At 29.9% G+C, this 17,539-nt stretch overlaps 2 protein-coding genes across 3 annotated transcripts in view; one reads left to right on the forward strand and one right to left on the reverse strand.

Moving 5' to 3' along the window:
* The window catches only part of LOC107454114 (doublesex and mab-3 related transcription factor 3, truncated), a 60,207-nt gene that overhangs the window by 29,843 nt on the left and 12,825 nt on the right, over positions 1-17,539 (forward strand). The gene's annotated exons all lie outside the window — the stretch shown is intronic.
* On the reverse strand, positions 7,974-12,669 carry LOC107456146 (uncharacterized). The gene is made up of 4 exons (XM_087166876.1): positions 12,407-12,669; positions 10,382-12,364; positions 10,013-10,196; positions 7,974-8,102 (listed from the first exon to the last, which is right to left on the reverse strand). Exons 1-4 carry the CDS (start codon positions 12,667-12,669, stop codon positions 7,974-7,976), a joined length of 2,559 nt encoding a protein of 852 aa, XP_087023002.1.

Below are 17,539 nucleotides of genomic sequence, written 5' to 3' on the forward strand. Positions count from 1 at the left end.
TGTAGTCTAAGCGTAACAGTTCTTCTTCTTATTATTATTATAGCTTACATTTATCCACTTTGTAAACTAAAAACTAATGGTAAATGTGTTTTGCATTCTAAACTATTCAACACTAATGCTTGCTAATGTTTGTAACATTAACAAAAAATAGAAATCTTTTAACTATTTTGTCAAGTTTGGATTCAAGAAGCTAAAGCACATTCTCAAAAGTAACAATTTTTTGTTAAAATATTAAATTATTGTAATATAACGTGCAGTTCTTTTCTATGAACTCTGTTCAAGTTTGAATTCCTTTATATCTGAAAAACTTGCGATTAAGAATGTTTTATATTATCATTCTTTCTAAACAAGCTTATTAACAAAAATTTTCAAAAGGGGAAGAAATTGATATATGTTTCATCTTTTGATTCAAAATTTTAAATACTAGAAAACGAAACAGTTTTTCTTTTTTTAATATCAACCTATTAATGCCTTTATCTATTTTTTCTGTGTGCAATTTTTTCCTATCTTTTTTAACTTTTTTAAATTTAAAAACATTTAAAATTGTTTATATTTTTGTGTGTTCTAAACAAGTCTTGCGTTTTCAAAATTGGAGAACCAAAATTGTGATTTTAAAGCGGGAGTTGTATTGTACTCGTTCAGCATCAAATTATGCTAATTTTCTCAGATGAAATCAAAGCATTAAAAGACGCTTAAGTTTTTATTTGATATAATAAATATTTAAATTTTAAAAAAATGGAATTGGTCTAAAATGTATAATTATGCATTCAAACTTAATCTTAACCTTTCAAGTCATAAAATCTTTTTAGAACTCGGCAATTGAACAATAATGTTTCAATTAAAAAGAAGAGAAGTGTAAAAGATTTAAATTTTTAATAGTTAAACTAAATTGTTTGTCCGTAATTGCTGTTTAAAGATAATTGCTGTTTAAACTCTCACCTCCAAACGCGAAATAATTCACTGAAGCGTAACTTATGCCTGTCTTATTCTTTAATTATAAAATGTAAGAAATTCAGTAGTCAAAGCATTTTTCACCAACAGAATGTAGAGCAACAATATAGCAGCCAAATTACAACTCTGCAAAGATCAAATCTAAAATATAAGACAAAGAATGAAAAGTCATTAATTTAAAATATTAAAATAATTATGAAATAAGATTTATTATCATTAATCAATACCAGAGTTTAGCAGATAGCTAGATTGGTCTATGGTCTCAATATTTAAGTAGTAGAAAAATATAGTTTAAATTAACACATTTACTCCTAGAAGGGGTTTTAGAGAGCATAAACCTTTTTAGGTATGCATCATGGAAATGCATCAAAATCTGAAATAAATTTTTTTTGCATTAATTCTTATTAATAATTCATTTTTTAAAAATCATATCAACTTAAAAATTAGTTTTTCGTTGGTCAAAACGAAAAGTATTAGTTTGTTTAATTCTTTTGCAACTTCGAGTATGATTTAGCTGTTAGAGTTTAGCAAATATTTTAGAAAATATACAATTGAAAAATATTTTTTACTCTAATAATTTCCTAATTTTCATTTTTTTTTTCTTTTGCAGAGCTAAATATTAGTATTCAAACAAGACTTATTTTTCTTTAAATTTAGAATAACTTATTACATAAGATTATAATAATTTAAAATAGCTTAATACTTAAGATTATACAGAAGATACTCATATAAAATTATGACACAGGCCTTCATGTAACAAAATAAATCTAAGAACTTTATCTTCTTCAATTATCACCTTTTTCTTTTTCAAGCAGTTAAAAATAAATGTAAGATAAAATATTAATTTCTTCAAAATAATTGTGCTCTGATCGAAAAAAGTTTAGTTTTGAATGAATAATACAGGATGTTCTGTAAAGATCGCCCTTAACATGTATTATTAAAATACTTAGTAAAAATAAAAAGGGACGAAAAAGTAATTGGAAATATGAGCTAGTTGAATCTGACAAATTACAGTGTAGGAGATGTGTGTAATGAATATCAAAACAGGTTTAATCAGAGGTTGATACTTTGAGGTTTTTCAAGTAATTGCTTTTAAACTTCCCTTCGTTTCCCACAATCAAACCAATCTTGTTTATGGTTTCTGTACAGTTATTTGTTAGATTTCATTTCTATTATTTTCTTCAGTTAAATATTAACTTGCGACCCCTTATATGTACATTTTTTGGTTTTTATTTCTTATAATAATTTTAAATATACATTACGCTATAGCTCGTTGTGAGGCAGGTGGGTCATACGGATTACCCGGGTACTCGAAATGGTTTCACATCACGTTTAATCGCTGAATGACCACAGATAATGATTTAATCTTTTCTTCATTTTAGCATATTAGATATTTAATACTATGAGTTACTTAAAATAGTCATGTTAAAAGCTTAATAAAATATTACCATTCTATTATATTTTATTACCACGTTTATATAAACTTGCCTTCGTGTATGTCTGTCCGGGTGGAATTTTGTAATCGATTTTAAACTAACTTCCCGACTAGCTACAAACTTCAAATTTGGTACATAGTTCAGAATTGGATGACAATGCATGAAAATGAAGAGAAAAAAGACATACAAAGTAAAATAAAATTAAAATTTAAAAAAAAAAATTATTTTCAAGATTGTCTTTTGTTGTCGATTCCATTATTTCAAATTAGTATTACATGTCAGGTGAAAAGATTTTTATTGTCGGAGTATTTTTATTGGCTGAAAAATCACGTGGTAGGATCCAGTTTTTCCTCATTTATTTCCAGATTGTTTTGGTTGTCATCAGCATAAGACTAATGAAAGTCGTAAAGGTATGGTTTTTCTATAAAGATTTTTGTATCCCTAATTTAAAATGAAAGTTCTATTATTTTAGTAGTGGTCTTGTAGTAGTCTTGACTACTCTTGACTAAGAAAAATAATCTAAATAAAAGTATATATTTTTAAAAACCACGTTTTTTGCAGTGAAGAATAATAATTGAAAATTAGTAATTTTTAAAAAATATAAAATAAAAATTAAAAAAATTTTAATTTAAAATAGAAAATATCAAAATAAAAAAATTCAAAATAAAAAATAATATTTTTAAAAATCACGTTTTTGTAGTGGAGAATAATAATTAAAAAAAAATTGAAAAACGAAAAACGTGGGGCGCATGAAATACATAACAGTACACATACACATTTTCTTACTCATACACTTGCACAGCCACATACATATGCCAATACACAAACATATTCCACATCCACATTCAGATACAATTACAATTACAGATATACATACACATATTCTCAATACACGCACTAATATAACATTACTGTTATGCATTTCATGCGCCCCACGTTTTTCGTTTTTCAATTTTTTTTTTTAAATTATTATTCTCCACTACAAAAACGTGGTTTTTAAAAATATATTTTTTATTTTGCATTTTTTTTTAATAAAATAATTTAGATGTCAGTTAATTTTTTATTAACGTTATTTTGGAAAAGATTCTCATGGTACCAAGTATCGATAGATAAATAAATAAATGAATAAAAGACTCATTGAAATCAATTTGGTTCTCAAAAATGAAACTTGAAATCAATTTGGTTCTCAAAATTGAAACTTGAAATCAATTGAAACTTGTTCATCAATTTGGACAAAGCATTGCTTTTTGTGATAACAGGAAGTCCATAAAAGTTTTAATGTTAATTTTATGTAGTATTTAGGGATCAATTGTGAGTTAAGTACTCTGTTGTTTTTCAAAAAGCGTAGGTATATTATATATATTATATATATATACATATATACATATATATATATATATATATATATATATATATATATATATATATATATATATATATATATATATATATATATATATATATATATATATATATATATATATATATATATATATATATATATATATATATATATATATATATATATATATATATATATATATATATATATATATATATATATATATATATCAGTGGCGTAAGCAAGGGAGGGGTTTAGGGGTTTAAACAACCCCTTGAGCTCAGACAAAATGGCAAAAGTAAAAATTATGCGAGCTATTATTTTGTAAGACTATATATTTTTATGTGCCTTATGCCTACTTTTTTTCCTCATGCTATTTCTCAGAATACAGAAAAAGCATTTACTGTAATAGGGTTGTACTTTTGAAACTTACTTTGAGAAAAAATCACGACCTGAAATTAGTGAGGTGACAGCATCTAGTATCAATGTAAGTTTTTCTGTTGTACAGAAATGTGATACTTCCGTTGAAGAAAACGTTTCTAGCATAACAAAATCTGATGAATGTGAAAGTGGCCCTCAAAGTGTTACTTCCCACCCATATGACATTGGACTTTTTTCAGCAGATATTACATTATGTTCTTAAACTTAAAAAATCAAATCAAAATTTAACTAAACAATGTTGGTTAAATGTTGTCAAAAAGTCAAAGTTGTCCAGCTGTCTAAATTAGGGAAATAATAGTGCTTTATTACAGACTCGAATTTCTTTTAGTAGTTTCAGAAAATTATGAACACCCTCCTTGAAAAAATTCTGCGTACGCCCCTGATATATATATATATATATATATATATATATATATATATATATATATATATATATATATATATATATATATATATATATATATATATATATATATATATATATATATATATATATATATATATATATATATATATATATATATACAAATCTAGACAAATACTAAAAGTATCGTATCATTCTAATCCCACAAGCAATTGATAATACTTTACTTAAATGAGAACTCATTTCCCAAAAAATTATTTATACTCTTAATAGTTGAACTTTTATAGCACAGATGTAGTTCAATCTTTGTTCCTGAGAAGGAAAAAAGAGAAATATTATAGTGGAGTGACGCTATAAATTCTTCGGTGACCATCTCACCTTCAACTTTAGGAGGGATGGAAAAATAAAATCGAGGAGAGATGGACACCTTTCATTAACACCCATTGACTTATCATGATGGGGTTCTTAAAAGAAATTAAAAACAGGTGATTTACTTAAAATTCCACATAAATTTTATAGAATGAATAAAAACGTGAATTTTGTTTCATGCTAAATTGCATATTTATTTCATTTTTACTCTAAAATTATACTACTGCGTTCAATTTAGAGCAAATACCAGAAGTCTTTTTTTACGTAATCATAGGAGAGGGTTTGTGATTTGCTTATTTTTGCTGACAAAGAAGAAGAGGGAGTCCAAAATTGCCAAAAATATGCTTACGTAATATTTGAACTGCTCCCAAGTGCATATTTGTCGTATGCATATTTGAAAACAAGAACATTTATTTATTTAGAGCAAGGTATACAATTTTAAAGCGAATGGTGCTTTTTCGTTTTTTTCTATCTTTAATAGATTTGGCTGAATTTCGAATAAACATTTCAGGGGAATTCATACTAGAAATTAAATAACAGACGTAGAAAAAAAAGTGCTATTTTCTTAAAATTTCTATATCATTTCCTAAATCTTTTAATTAAAGATTTTTACTAGGTATTTATTATTTGAGATGTTTTCTAAGTGAATGAAAGTTTCTTTAATTAACTTTCTTTTTGCTATTTATTTAATTTTATTTTGTATGACAGTAAATAACTTTGTTATCTTCAGAAAAGAAAACCAGCATTGTTCAACTTCTGGTGTCATGTATAACCCAAATTCCATTTTTTTTTTCAAATGATTTAAAAACACTAATATTTTTCTCACTATATTTCATAATTGCATGAACAATTTTGTTAATTGAATACATTTTAACAATACAAGATACTGCCCTAGATTTTACGCTTGCAAGTTTTGTAACTTTTTCTCCCTCAATGCTTTAAATACGTTTTTTGCTTTTACTAGATGAGTAATTTTAAATAAATAATACTATTATTAAATTACCTTTAGTATATTTTAATTTTTAGAGCAATTTTTAATAAAACTATATGGCCTTAAAACTTAGAGTTTCATACAGTTCATGAAAATATATTTTTTTTTTGTTCTACATGAAATATACAACAACATTGGATGGAGCATTGTAAAAAATGGAATTTATTCTAACTAAATTATTAAATTTACATTTATTGCATTGAGTTACTGAATAATTTTCATATAAAAACATTTGATCGTTATACTTTATGTTAATACAATTTTATGTTATCAACTGCATTGTTTTGACAATTCATGAATTGAAGTTTATATGATGATACAGATTATTATTGGTGATTATGTGTACTGTTTTTTATTACGTGTATTAAATAGTTGAAACTTTTTATAACAAAATTGTATGCATGTTTCTATAAGTTTCTGCTTAAAGATATTTTTGGAAATCAATTAGATTGCTATTTTAAGTTAAAATATTTCAATGAAAAAATGTATGCCCTTCTAAAATATTTAAAATGAATTTGCCATCAATGTTTCTCTATCAGTATTTTAGTTTATCGTGATCTATTTGCAAATACAAAATTTTAATAAAACTTTTAAAAAATTTAAAGATAAAGTGGTGGTAAGTGCTGTAACATTATGAGGTATTTGAATTTTTTATTTTAAACTTCAGGTAATTATGTAAAAATAATAAGTGGTGAATTAATTATTTAATTAAATTATTAACATTCTGGGAATTAATTCTAAGCTACCCCAAATTTGAAAAAAATGTGAAACATTTTGCTAATTTTATAAATTAAAAATCTGTTAATAAGCTGTTAAATATTTATATTTTATGCTTCTAATTCATAAACACAATCAATGTATACATTTTTGAATATTTAATGTGTATATTTATATATTATCATTTTTATAAAATTTACCAAATTAATTGTTGAGAGAAAGAAGTAACATTTAAAAAAAAAAATCACTAATTCATCTATACTAAACCATATAGATTTAGCTTTTTTTAAAAGATAATTCGAGCAGATAAGCTAAATTTAAAAAAAAAAGTTTAAAAATTGGAGAAAAAAACGAGTTTAATTAGTCTTCAAAAAAATTAACAAATACAGGAGTATCAGAAAATAGGTATCAAAACTAATATTTTGGGGACTTAAATATTATAATTTATGTGTTATAATTGTAACAACACAATTAAAACAACATTTTAAATAAGAAGTGCAAAAGCTTCTAATTGCTTCTCTTAACTATTGAAATGTTTAAGTTCTCAGTTGAGCAAAAAAAGAAGGCAAATCAAAGCAATAAGTATTTAAATAGCTCAAAACATACAATAAAAATTACTCCACACTTAAGAAAAGGATAGTAAACAACTTTTTTGCATACATTTCACTCGTACATGAGTGAAAGTGAATTCGCGGAATTTATGAAACATAGAAATACATAAAAACTAATAAAACAGCAGAGTAACTGAATAATAAAATTAAAGTGAAACCTGTGTAAGGTTTTGCATTTTCTGAGCATTGCTTCAGTGGCCAACTTTGGTGGTCTTAGTGGTCAACTTATATAATAGGATGAGTTATTGTTTCCTTTTTCCTATCATTTTTGATGTGATGTAATTCTTATATTCAAACTATTCATGTTGCTCATCTTGTTCAATTCCTTATATGTTATCAACAAAATAAAAACAGAAGCAATTAATTTTTTTTAATATAGCATATATATATATATATATATATATATATATATATATATATATATATATATATATATATATATATATATATAATAAGTTTTCAAGCAAGTTTGAAAAATTTTGTGTCATTCCTATATGAAAGCTACCTCCAGGTCGTATAAAGAATTTTATTGGCGGTTACTGGCATGCACTTGTCTGGCCAAGTAGAGATACATGTTTTCTGAAGGATTACGATCAGTACTATGCCTTTTCCATTAATAGGACCTAGAGTTTTTCATTCTGAAACCAAATTTTAGTTGATTGAGACACATGGCGTGGCGCATTGCTTGGTGAAATTTCCAGTCTGACCCCTCTAATTGTGGGCCTAAAGGTGTAAAGTTTTAGCAAAGTAGTTATTGATAACAACTAGTATCTATTTTACCAGAAATTTGCTGCAGGTCACATTTACCATCATACGCAAAAGCTCCCCACACTATCACCGAGCTACCAGCCATTTGCCTACGAGAAGAAATCACGAGGTTCTGTTCGCAAATCATGTCAGTAGTAATTATTACCATTCGTCCCATTCAAATTGAACTTCTTTTCGTCTTTATTTTTCCCAAGCATCATCATGACTTTTCTTTGTCCATTTTAACCTGTCTTTATTTTGAGGCTTTAACAGTCATAGCTTTTTTTTTTTTTAATTTTCGAAGAACAACGTTCGAATCTGACCTCTCAGTGCGTCAGATTGTTGTGTGGGAGATCATTCTACTTGCAATCATTATTTTGCGAGCAGACACGTTCTTTTTCATTGCAAGTTAGAAAATGTATCTAATTTTGAGCTGATAATTTACGTCTAGTGTCAGATCATTTATAGAATCTCTTTTGCTTAAAACATTATGAATAGCAGTTTTAAAACGTTTAATTAATTTACATATTAGACTCTCTGATTTTCCAGAGCCTTTAAGAATGTGGCATTGTGAATTTTCTTAAGAAAACAAATAATTTCATTTTCTATAACATTATCGTTTGCGTTTTCTGCGTTGCAAAGTTGCACACGATTTTCAAAGAAAAAAATAAGAAGATTTCGAAAACTCAAACGATTTTGAAAAAAGAAATAGAGGTCTCATACTTACGTGTAACACTCAGAGTTTTAAAAAATCGTTTGCTGGGAGAAACAAACTTCATTTTTTTTTTTTTGTACTTTTTGATTTATTTCAGAAAATGTTACTTATTTCGGTTACTTCAACATTTTAAAATTATTTCTTTTATGCCATGTTCTATAAAAATGAGTGATATTTGGGGTGATCTCATAATTTTGTAACATTCTGTATTTCAGCGGTCAACATACAAAATAGACAGGTGAACATATTACAAATGTTTTGTCCGTTGTATTATGTAATTAATGTCAACAATGACAGACGATAAAACTATTTAGTTTACAACTTGACACATTTAACTTTTCAAAATTTAAACTTTTAATAATATCTATTAAGAGCATAGCTAACACAACTTAAAAAAAGAACGATACTGAAATTTAACTAATTTGTGCTTTTTAGCTTCCTTTTTAAATGAAAAAAAAAAATAGAACTCTACGTGTATAACCATGTTATGCTTTTATGCCCATATAATTGTTGAAGCCTTATATTTGTGCATTTACAGTAAAAACTTCATCTTTCTTTATTCAAACATCCATAGTGTTTACCGAAGACTATCAATAGGGAAAAAAAGCTACTATCTCGTAATATTAAAACTGTTGATTGGTTAAAATAGAATTATAAAAGACATGTAAAGTAGAGGGCATGTAATAGCCTAAAGAAAAATGGCTAAAGTGTCCATGATGGTACAAAAAATTAATTTCCCGACTATATTCGTATTGTATTTCGAATAAGGATAATGTATACTTTGCACTATGCAAATTAATGCACAAAAAAGTATTTGAGCATTATTTATTATTATTATTTTTCTAGTCCATATAACATAAAGTATTTCCTATCTTTTATAGATATTCTGGTGAAAACGTGCCTTTTTTCGGAAGGGGGGATAAATTTTTTTTGCCTTGGTCATATAATTTTAATATACCTTTTTTTATTTATTTATTTTTCTTACTGTGTCTCACATTAATCGGTCTCGTAACCTAAGACAAAAAGAGTATATTCTTAAACCGTAGCTTTTCCTCCCATTTTTCCTTCCTTCCTCAATGGCACGACAGCCCCGGGTGGGCCCTGGCCTTCTCAATCAACTTTCTCCAGGCCTGCCTCCGCCTGGCAGTTGTCTTCCAGTTTGAGACTTTTAAGACTGAAAAGTCTCTTTCCACGCAGTCTGCCCATCTCAGCTTTGGTCGACCTCTGGGCCTTGATCCGAAGGGCTGAGCCAAAAAGATTATGTTTATCGAACGCTCTCTGTTCATTCGAATGATGTGACCAGCCCATTTAATTCTTTGGATTTTTACATGCTTGACAACATCAGGCTCTCTGAAAGCCCGATAGAGTTCTGAGTTTGAACGTCTGTACCAAGTACCATCAACTTGTTTGCCCCCAAAAATGGATCTTAGGATCCGACGTTCGAAGATTCCCAAGGAATTCTCATCTTTCTGCGTTGTTGTCCAAGTTTCTGAGGCATATGTTAGGATAGGTCTGATTAAGCATTTATAAATTAACAGTTTAGTATCTCTTTTTAGTAGGTTTGATTTTAAATATTTTTTTAATCCATAAAAACATTTACTTGCACTATTGATTCTTCTTTGTATTTCGGGTGCGATATTGCCATTAACGTTGACTTCAGAACCAAGATAAAAAAAAAACTGTTTACTTTTTCAAACTTGTATTCACCAATTTGCAAGTGAGTTGTAGAATCAGTTATTTTGGCGCATTGCATATACTTGGTTTTCTCCTGGTTAATAGTGAGATGCATTTTTTCTGCCTCTTTTTCCATGGATAGAAACGCTTGCTTTAAGTCAGATTGTGTTCGTGCTATGATGTCAATGTCGTCGGCAAATGCGAAAATTTGTGAAGACTTATGAAAGATATGTCCTCTGGTATTGATTCCTGAATCTCTGATAATTTTTTCTATTGTCAAATTGAAGAGTAGGCATGCCAATGCATCGCCTTGCCTTACATCTTTTCTTACCTCTATTGGTTCCGAGAAGTCATTTTGGATTTTAACTTTCTGCATGGTCTTACACAGTGTAAATGTGGTGAGTCGTACAAGCTTGTCCGGGATATTGAATTCTCGCATAGCTTCAATGAGTCGCTTTCGGTTTACACTGTCGTAAGCAGTTTTGAAATCCACAAATAGGTGGTGGGCACCAATTCCAAATTCCCTGGTCTTTTCCAGAATCTGTCTTATGCAGAATGTTTGGTCAGTTGTAGACCCGCCCTTCCTAAAACCGCACTGGTATTCACCTATGATGTTTTCTACATAGGGGCTAAGTCTGCTAAATAGAATTTTTGAAAAGACTTTATATGCAGTGCAGAGCAGGCTGATACCCCGGTAGTTAGAACATTCAAGAATGTCTCCTTTTTTGTGTATAAGACAAACAGTGCTGTGTTTCCATTCTTCCAGGAGTATCTCTTTTTCCCATACTGATGTCAGAATATTATGTATGGCCTTTAGCCCATCTGGTCCTGAGTTTTTGATGAATTCTGGTGATATCAAATCTGGGCCAGGAGCCTTGTTGTTCTTAAGTTTTTGAACTGCTTCTTCAACCTCAATCATTGAAAGAGGTGCAATACACTCTTGGTTAACGTTTGGTGAGCAGGACTCTGTCTGAACGCACTCTACATTAAGTAGGTTGTCGAAGTGTTCATTCCACCTATTAAGAATGTCACTTTTATCGCTTAAAATATCTCCATCTTTATTTCTGCAAAGGTTAGTTCTAGGTTTGAACTCCTGACGACCAAAGTTAATGCCACGAAAGAAAGCTCTGCTCTCATTAGACCCTCGGAGATGTTCGACATCCTTAAAGAGGTCTTCGTGAAAAAACTTTTTCTTCAACCTATGAACTTTCTTTTCTTCTCTTCCTGCAGTTTTGTATTTCTCTACTGATGTTCTCGAGTGTTTTTTACTGAGCATCATATTATATGCATCGTTTTTTCTTTGGGTCGCGTTGCGACATTCTGTATCAAACCAATCCTTTTTCTCAGCTCTTTTTATTTTGCTTATTACATTATCACATGTGTCCAATAGGGCTTCTTTGAAAGAAGTCCACTTTCCATCTATGCAATCAATATTTTCGATTGCTTTTTCATCAAGCTTCATAGTTAGTTGTGACTGAAAGTCATCCCTGACTCTAGGGGTCTTTAATTGTTCGCAGTCAAATTTCTCAAGACGTTTCCCATGACATTTACGTGCATTAGATAGTTTGGCCTTGATCCTGCTCATTACCATGTAATGGTCTGAGTCAAAGTTGGCCCCACGATAGGTTCTAATATCTTGTATGTCCGTCATATGTCTAGAGTCTATCAATATATGGTCAATCTGGTTGGAGGTATCTCCATCTGGTGATCTCCAGGTCGTTTGGTGAATTCTCATGTGTTGGAAAAAGGTGCTGGATATGACCATGCTATGTTCTGCAGCGAAGTGAATGAGCCTCTGTCCATTGTCATTTGTTGTTTCGTGCAGGCAGTATTTTCCAATAGTGGGCCTGTGCTCAGCTTCCTTTCCAATTTTAGCATTTAAGTCACCCAGAATAATTTTGATGTCGTTTTGTGGACAGGAGTTACATAGAGAATGCAGGTTCTCATAGAAAATTTCTTTCTCGTCTTCATCCTTGTCTTCAGTAGGTGCGTGGGCATTTATAAGACTGTAATTAAAGAATTATCCTCTTAGCCTAATTTTACATAACCTTGAAGACTTTGGCACAAAATCCATGACAAGATGCCGAATGTGTTTGCCCACAACAAAACCCGTTCCAAAAATATGCCTCTTCTTATCACAGCTATAGAAGATTGCGTGATTTCTCTTCTCGATTATTCCATCGCTAAGCCACCTCATCTCTTGCAGAGCCATTACATCAGCCTTGTAATTATCCAGCTGTTCCGTTAAGAGTTGCAGCCCTTTGTTTTTATACAAAGAGCGAATGTTCCATGTTCCGATTCTCAGTTCCATGTAAGATTTGCCAGGTCGTCTTCTAAATTTCGGTCCGGAATCATTGACTTGAGACTTCGCAACAAGATTTTTTTACAGGGTAGGGTTGTTAGCCCTACGCCCAACCCCCAACCTGGAGGACCAGTCCCCTGATATAATCTCCAGGGGCAGGGTACCCGGCTATACCCCCGGACACTGGGTGCCCATTTTAGTCGCCTTCTACGACACGCATGAGCTACGTTGGGACTAGATTCTTAATCCCCGGTCACCACACGGGGCTTCCTCCTATTCCATCTATAGAAAATTATTCTTGCCGCCAAACTCTCGAATTCGATCTTTAACATTTTGATTACTTTACCTTATTATCCGAACATCAGTCCCCATATTGATAAAATTTTGAATAAAACTGAAGCTTAAAGTCGTTTTTTCTCTGTTAATAAACTAAATCTCACCAACCTTAAAGACCCCATTTTATTTTATTTTAAAACCGTTGTCGCTTATTACCGTTCCAATTTTAAGTTTACTATTACCAATATTCAGTTCTGCAGCTTTGTAATTTTGATCTTAATCCAGAAGACAAGAGAACTCCTGGATCAAGTATTAGGACTAACTAGCCTTTGTAGAAGACTTTTTGATTTAACTAACCCACATTCACCTCACATGGGGAACCACTCACGTAGGAAAACCTCCCACTGTTAGCTTGAAGGTAATGGATTTCAACCCATGATCTGTCTTCCCCACTGATGATATTTTACGTCAGCATTGTGGTCAGTATGAGTCTGGTGCAGAATTCGTATCAACCAGCTATCTCAGGGATTCGAACCCGGGTCTCCTCAATGGAAGGCTAAAGGTCTACGCAACTACGATTCAAATACTCTATTGTTGATATTAATAGCTTTGGTATTCATCAAATTTTTGGTCTACGCAACTACGATTCAAATACTCTATTGCTTATATTAATAGCTTTGGTATTCATCAAATTTTTAGTGATAATGTGGTCTTGCATATATTTCATTTCCCTTTATTACCAGCGTTAAATAGCCGATCCAATTCTGGATGTGCAACTATCAACATTCAACTCCATAACTTTGTAATTTTGAACCCAACCCAGAAGAAAAGGGAACTCCGGGGACAAGCATTGGGACAAACTAACATTCATGGAGGAAATTTTTTGTTGAACTAACCCACATTTGCGCTACATGGAAAGGGAAACAACGAAAACCTCACACGGCAAGTTCGACGACAAGGGAATTTTAACCCATGAATCGGCTAACACTGAGGATATTTTTTACTTTAAGGTTCGTATTTATAGAGCCGAAAATATAGTATGTCTGTACTTTGTTTTGTGGTTTATTCAGGCTTTTTCTTGCTTAGTTAATAAGAATGGTGAAATAGTAGTAATAAAAAAAATAAGGAAAAAAAAACTGTTGCAAAAGTCTACTTGAGATTCCCAGTAAGGAAGTCTGAATTAAAATAAGATTAAAATATTATTTAAAATTGCTAGTTTCTTAAAACAAAACCAACAAACATTTAATTAATATCTACAAGTATAGTAATAAAATTTAATCAAACATTTGATGGTATAAGACCTTTCACAATGCACAGAAAGAAAAGCTATTTCTTCCTCTTTTTTCCTCCGGTAAAAAAATATTGGCTTTCATTAGGTTTATATATTTTTAAAAAAAAAATCTTTTATTTCTATTGAGTAAATCCCAAGTTTCTGATTCAGTATCTCATCTTTAAGAAACTTTATAACTTTTTTGCTGAAGAAAGTATAGATTATAAGTTTTTTCATTTATTGTTTAGCCAGAAGCTAAGGCTTTTGAAACATGACCTTTGTAAACATTTCTGGCAAGAATTGATTTCCAATGAGACCATGTTAGATTTTCCAATTATTTTTAGGCTTAGCTCACTTTTATAAGGAACAATATATAAAAAAAATATTTGCTTTTAAAATAATATTTCGTCCTTTTTTTGTGAATGAAAATGAACCTTGAGTATTAAACAGTAAAGATGAAGGAGGAAAATATATGATCTGTGCTTGAATTAAAATCAAACCAAAAGTATTAAATTATCAAATTCTTTTAAAAGTAGAGCAGAAAATGGATTCAAAGTGCTTTATTGACCTAAAGTAAGCGAACAACCTTGGGGGCATAGAATGTAACTGGCAGAGCATGAAAATATCATACAGAAATATTTATTTGCTGTCAGAATTTGCTGCCACCCTAAATAACTTTTGATCTAATGATCAGATCTTCCCGTTCTAGAACTCAAGCTTAATGGTTTGAGGTGGCGACCTCAATTATGTTAATTCGTTAGTGCTGACGATGTTCCAAGTTACAAAATCTCAGACAACAATGTATACTTCCTCTGAATAAACATACCTTTTTTCCGACGAATTCTAATTTCTGACCCCCAAATAGGGGGCAGCCGCTATCTGGGAACAATGATCCCCATAGTTTGGTTAGGAGAGCGGTCCAAAGTTTGGACCCCTTAAGATTAATTTTACCTTTTGCTTATTTCACCCTTTTCAAGATCTTTTTAATAGAATTGAAACATGTTTTGCACGCAATTATAAAATTCATTTAGCCAAAGATAATTTCATGCAAAAAATGACTTTTAGTAAGTATTTATTTCTTATTATTTTATTAAAAAAATAGTCGAAAAAATTTGATTAGCAATCATACAATTTTTTATCCCATTTTAAAGTATATAAATTTACATGGCAGAATACAAAATTTGAGTGAAATTGTTCGAATATTTAATGAGAAATATAATTTTAAAGAAATCGTAAATTTAAATTTTGATTTCTCAGAAATATTTTGACCGATTTCGCTCAAATTTCGCATTTTGCTAAGCATTTTCGCATTTTTACATACTTTAAAATGATGTAAAAATTGATTACCTTACTGTTCATTTTTTTTATATACATATTATAATTAAATAAAATAATAAAAAATAGTAAATATTTACTGAAATTCATTTTTTGTATGGAATTAATTTTAGATAAACGAGCTTTATAATTGTGTGCAAAAAGTTTTTAATTCGCTTAAAAAGTTCTCGAAATATGGCTGATTACGCTAAAAGTCATATTAATATTAAGGGGTCCAAACTTTGGATCACTTTCCAGACCAAACTATGGAGACCATATTTCTTAGATTGAGGGTCATATTTTTGGGGTCAGAAACTAGAGCTCGTCGGAAAAAAGGTATGTTTATTCAGAGAAGGTACTCTTTTGTGTCTGATTTCGTAACTTAAAATAAGGTATGCATTAATTAATTATCATATTTGAAGTCACCCTTTCGAAACATTAAGATTGAGTCCTAAAACGTGAAGATCTGATCATTCAAATCAAAAGTTATTCAGGATGATCCTTTTTATTTTTTTGGCTCACTGTACTTATAATTCTCTAGCAAACGGGTTAAAATTTGGTGTGAATGTATTATAGACAAAAGCTCAAGGAAAAGGAAAAAAAAAGGGATTTTTCAGCTCTCCCTGCTATTTTCGTATTTGATTCGTAATGCGATAAGAAGCCACGATTACGCAATAGCCACAATATAATTGAGAAATAAGCTTTTTTTTTTCAGTAAAACTTTATAAAATAATAATAATTTTTTTTTAACTGAGGTAAAAGCTGTAGGGTGTATATATAAAAATGTAATATAACAAAGATTAACAAATTGAAACTTGAAGAAAAATGTTTGGGGATTGCTGAAAATAAACCAAGAAAATTGACATGTTCTAATGCTATCAAATAGCAATGCGTTAGATAACTGCTGTTCGAATGGGTGATTAACTTTGAATTTTAAATAGAAATAGCCAGAAGTGCAATTCAAATACAATATTTTATCCATTTATAAAAAAATTTTGCTAATTTCTTTTGCTCAAGAAAACACGTAGCAGCACATAAGCTATGCGCAAAAATTTTTTAAAGTAGAAAGTCACTAACTTTTGCGCATGATTATTTTTATCATGGTATTCAAAGCATCAAATAATATTTATGAAATAACTCTTTAAAAAAGTTAAATATTTAACGAATATTTTTCTATACAAAACAAATGGTTATTAACTACTATTGAGACCTATAACAGATATTTTAATGACGTACGGTTTTAAGGTGAGGAAAATAATTGCTTATTTTTGGGCGTATTTATTTGCTTATTTAACGCATATTATTGATGGCGCACAGTAAAAGCTGTAGGCCATGTTGCTATTTGCTAAATCACTATCAGTTCAAAATCAGAACATAGAAACTAATGAATTAACATTATGAAGTAAAAAAAAGATTAGCAAATAGGCAATTATTATGATTTGTCATTCATATCATACAAAAGAAAAAAAATTGTTTCATATCATTAGGTCTAAAAAATCATCATTAGGTTTAAATCATTAGGCTTCTTCTTACGACCAAGTATTTAGTATTAAATGCTTCACTACTTTTCTCCACTTTTTTCTGTGATCGAATCAGCACCGTAAATGATGAAGCAAGGCCGAAGTCACAAATTCAAAGCCAAATGCTGCCGGAAAAACAATTTTATAAGTTTATTAAATATAAATAAATTAACAAAATATAACAGATAATAAGTGCAGATTTTTAATAATAAAAATTTATTTCCATGTGACTGCCTTTGCAGCGATGCAGAGGCACAAAAGCATATTAAAATTTTCAGCAACTGGCCTACAAGCCCGAGAGCCCAAGGAGAGAATCCTTTTCACTAATACGAAGAGATCCTACAAGTTTATAACTCTCCGAACATTGAACATCGCCAAAATCCACCGTCGGTCACGTCTGGGGCAGAATCAGCACAAGCGGTAAAATACCTATGGTTTTTGTGGATGAGGGCATTAAAATGAATCAAAAATTGTACTTCCGTCGGCCAAGAAGAGCATC

The sequence above is a fragment of the Parasteatoda tepidariorum genome, chromosome 6, assembly GCF_982258835.1.
Source record: "Parasteatoda tepidariorum strain Cologne lab strain chromosome 6, Ptep-v5.0, whole genome shotgun sequence".
NCBI classification, from domain to species: domain Eukaryota; kingdom Metazoa; phylum Arthropoda; class Arachnida; order Araneae; family Theridiidae; genus Parasteatoda; species Parasteatoda tepidariorum.

Excerpts from the sequence above, each read along its gene's own strand:
- LOC107456146 (XM_087166876.1), bottom strand. The coding sequence starts at position 12,669 with ATGGAACTGAGAATCGGAACATGGAACATTCGCTCTTTGTATAAAAAC. Across the intron at positions 10,197-10,381 it reads TTGCAAATTGGTGAATACAA|ACCTATCCTAACATATGCCT; the intron begins GTTTGAAAAAGT and ends ATGCTTAATCAG. Across the intron at positions 8,103-10,012 it reads AGCCTGATGTTGTCAAGCAT|AACCTCGTGATTTCTTCTCG; the intron begins GTAAAAATCCAA and ends ATTTGCGAACAG.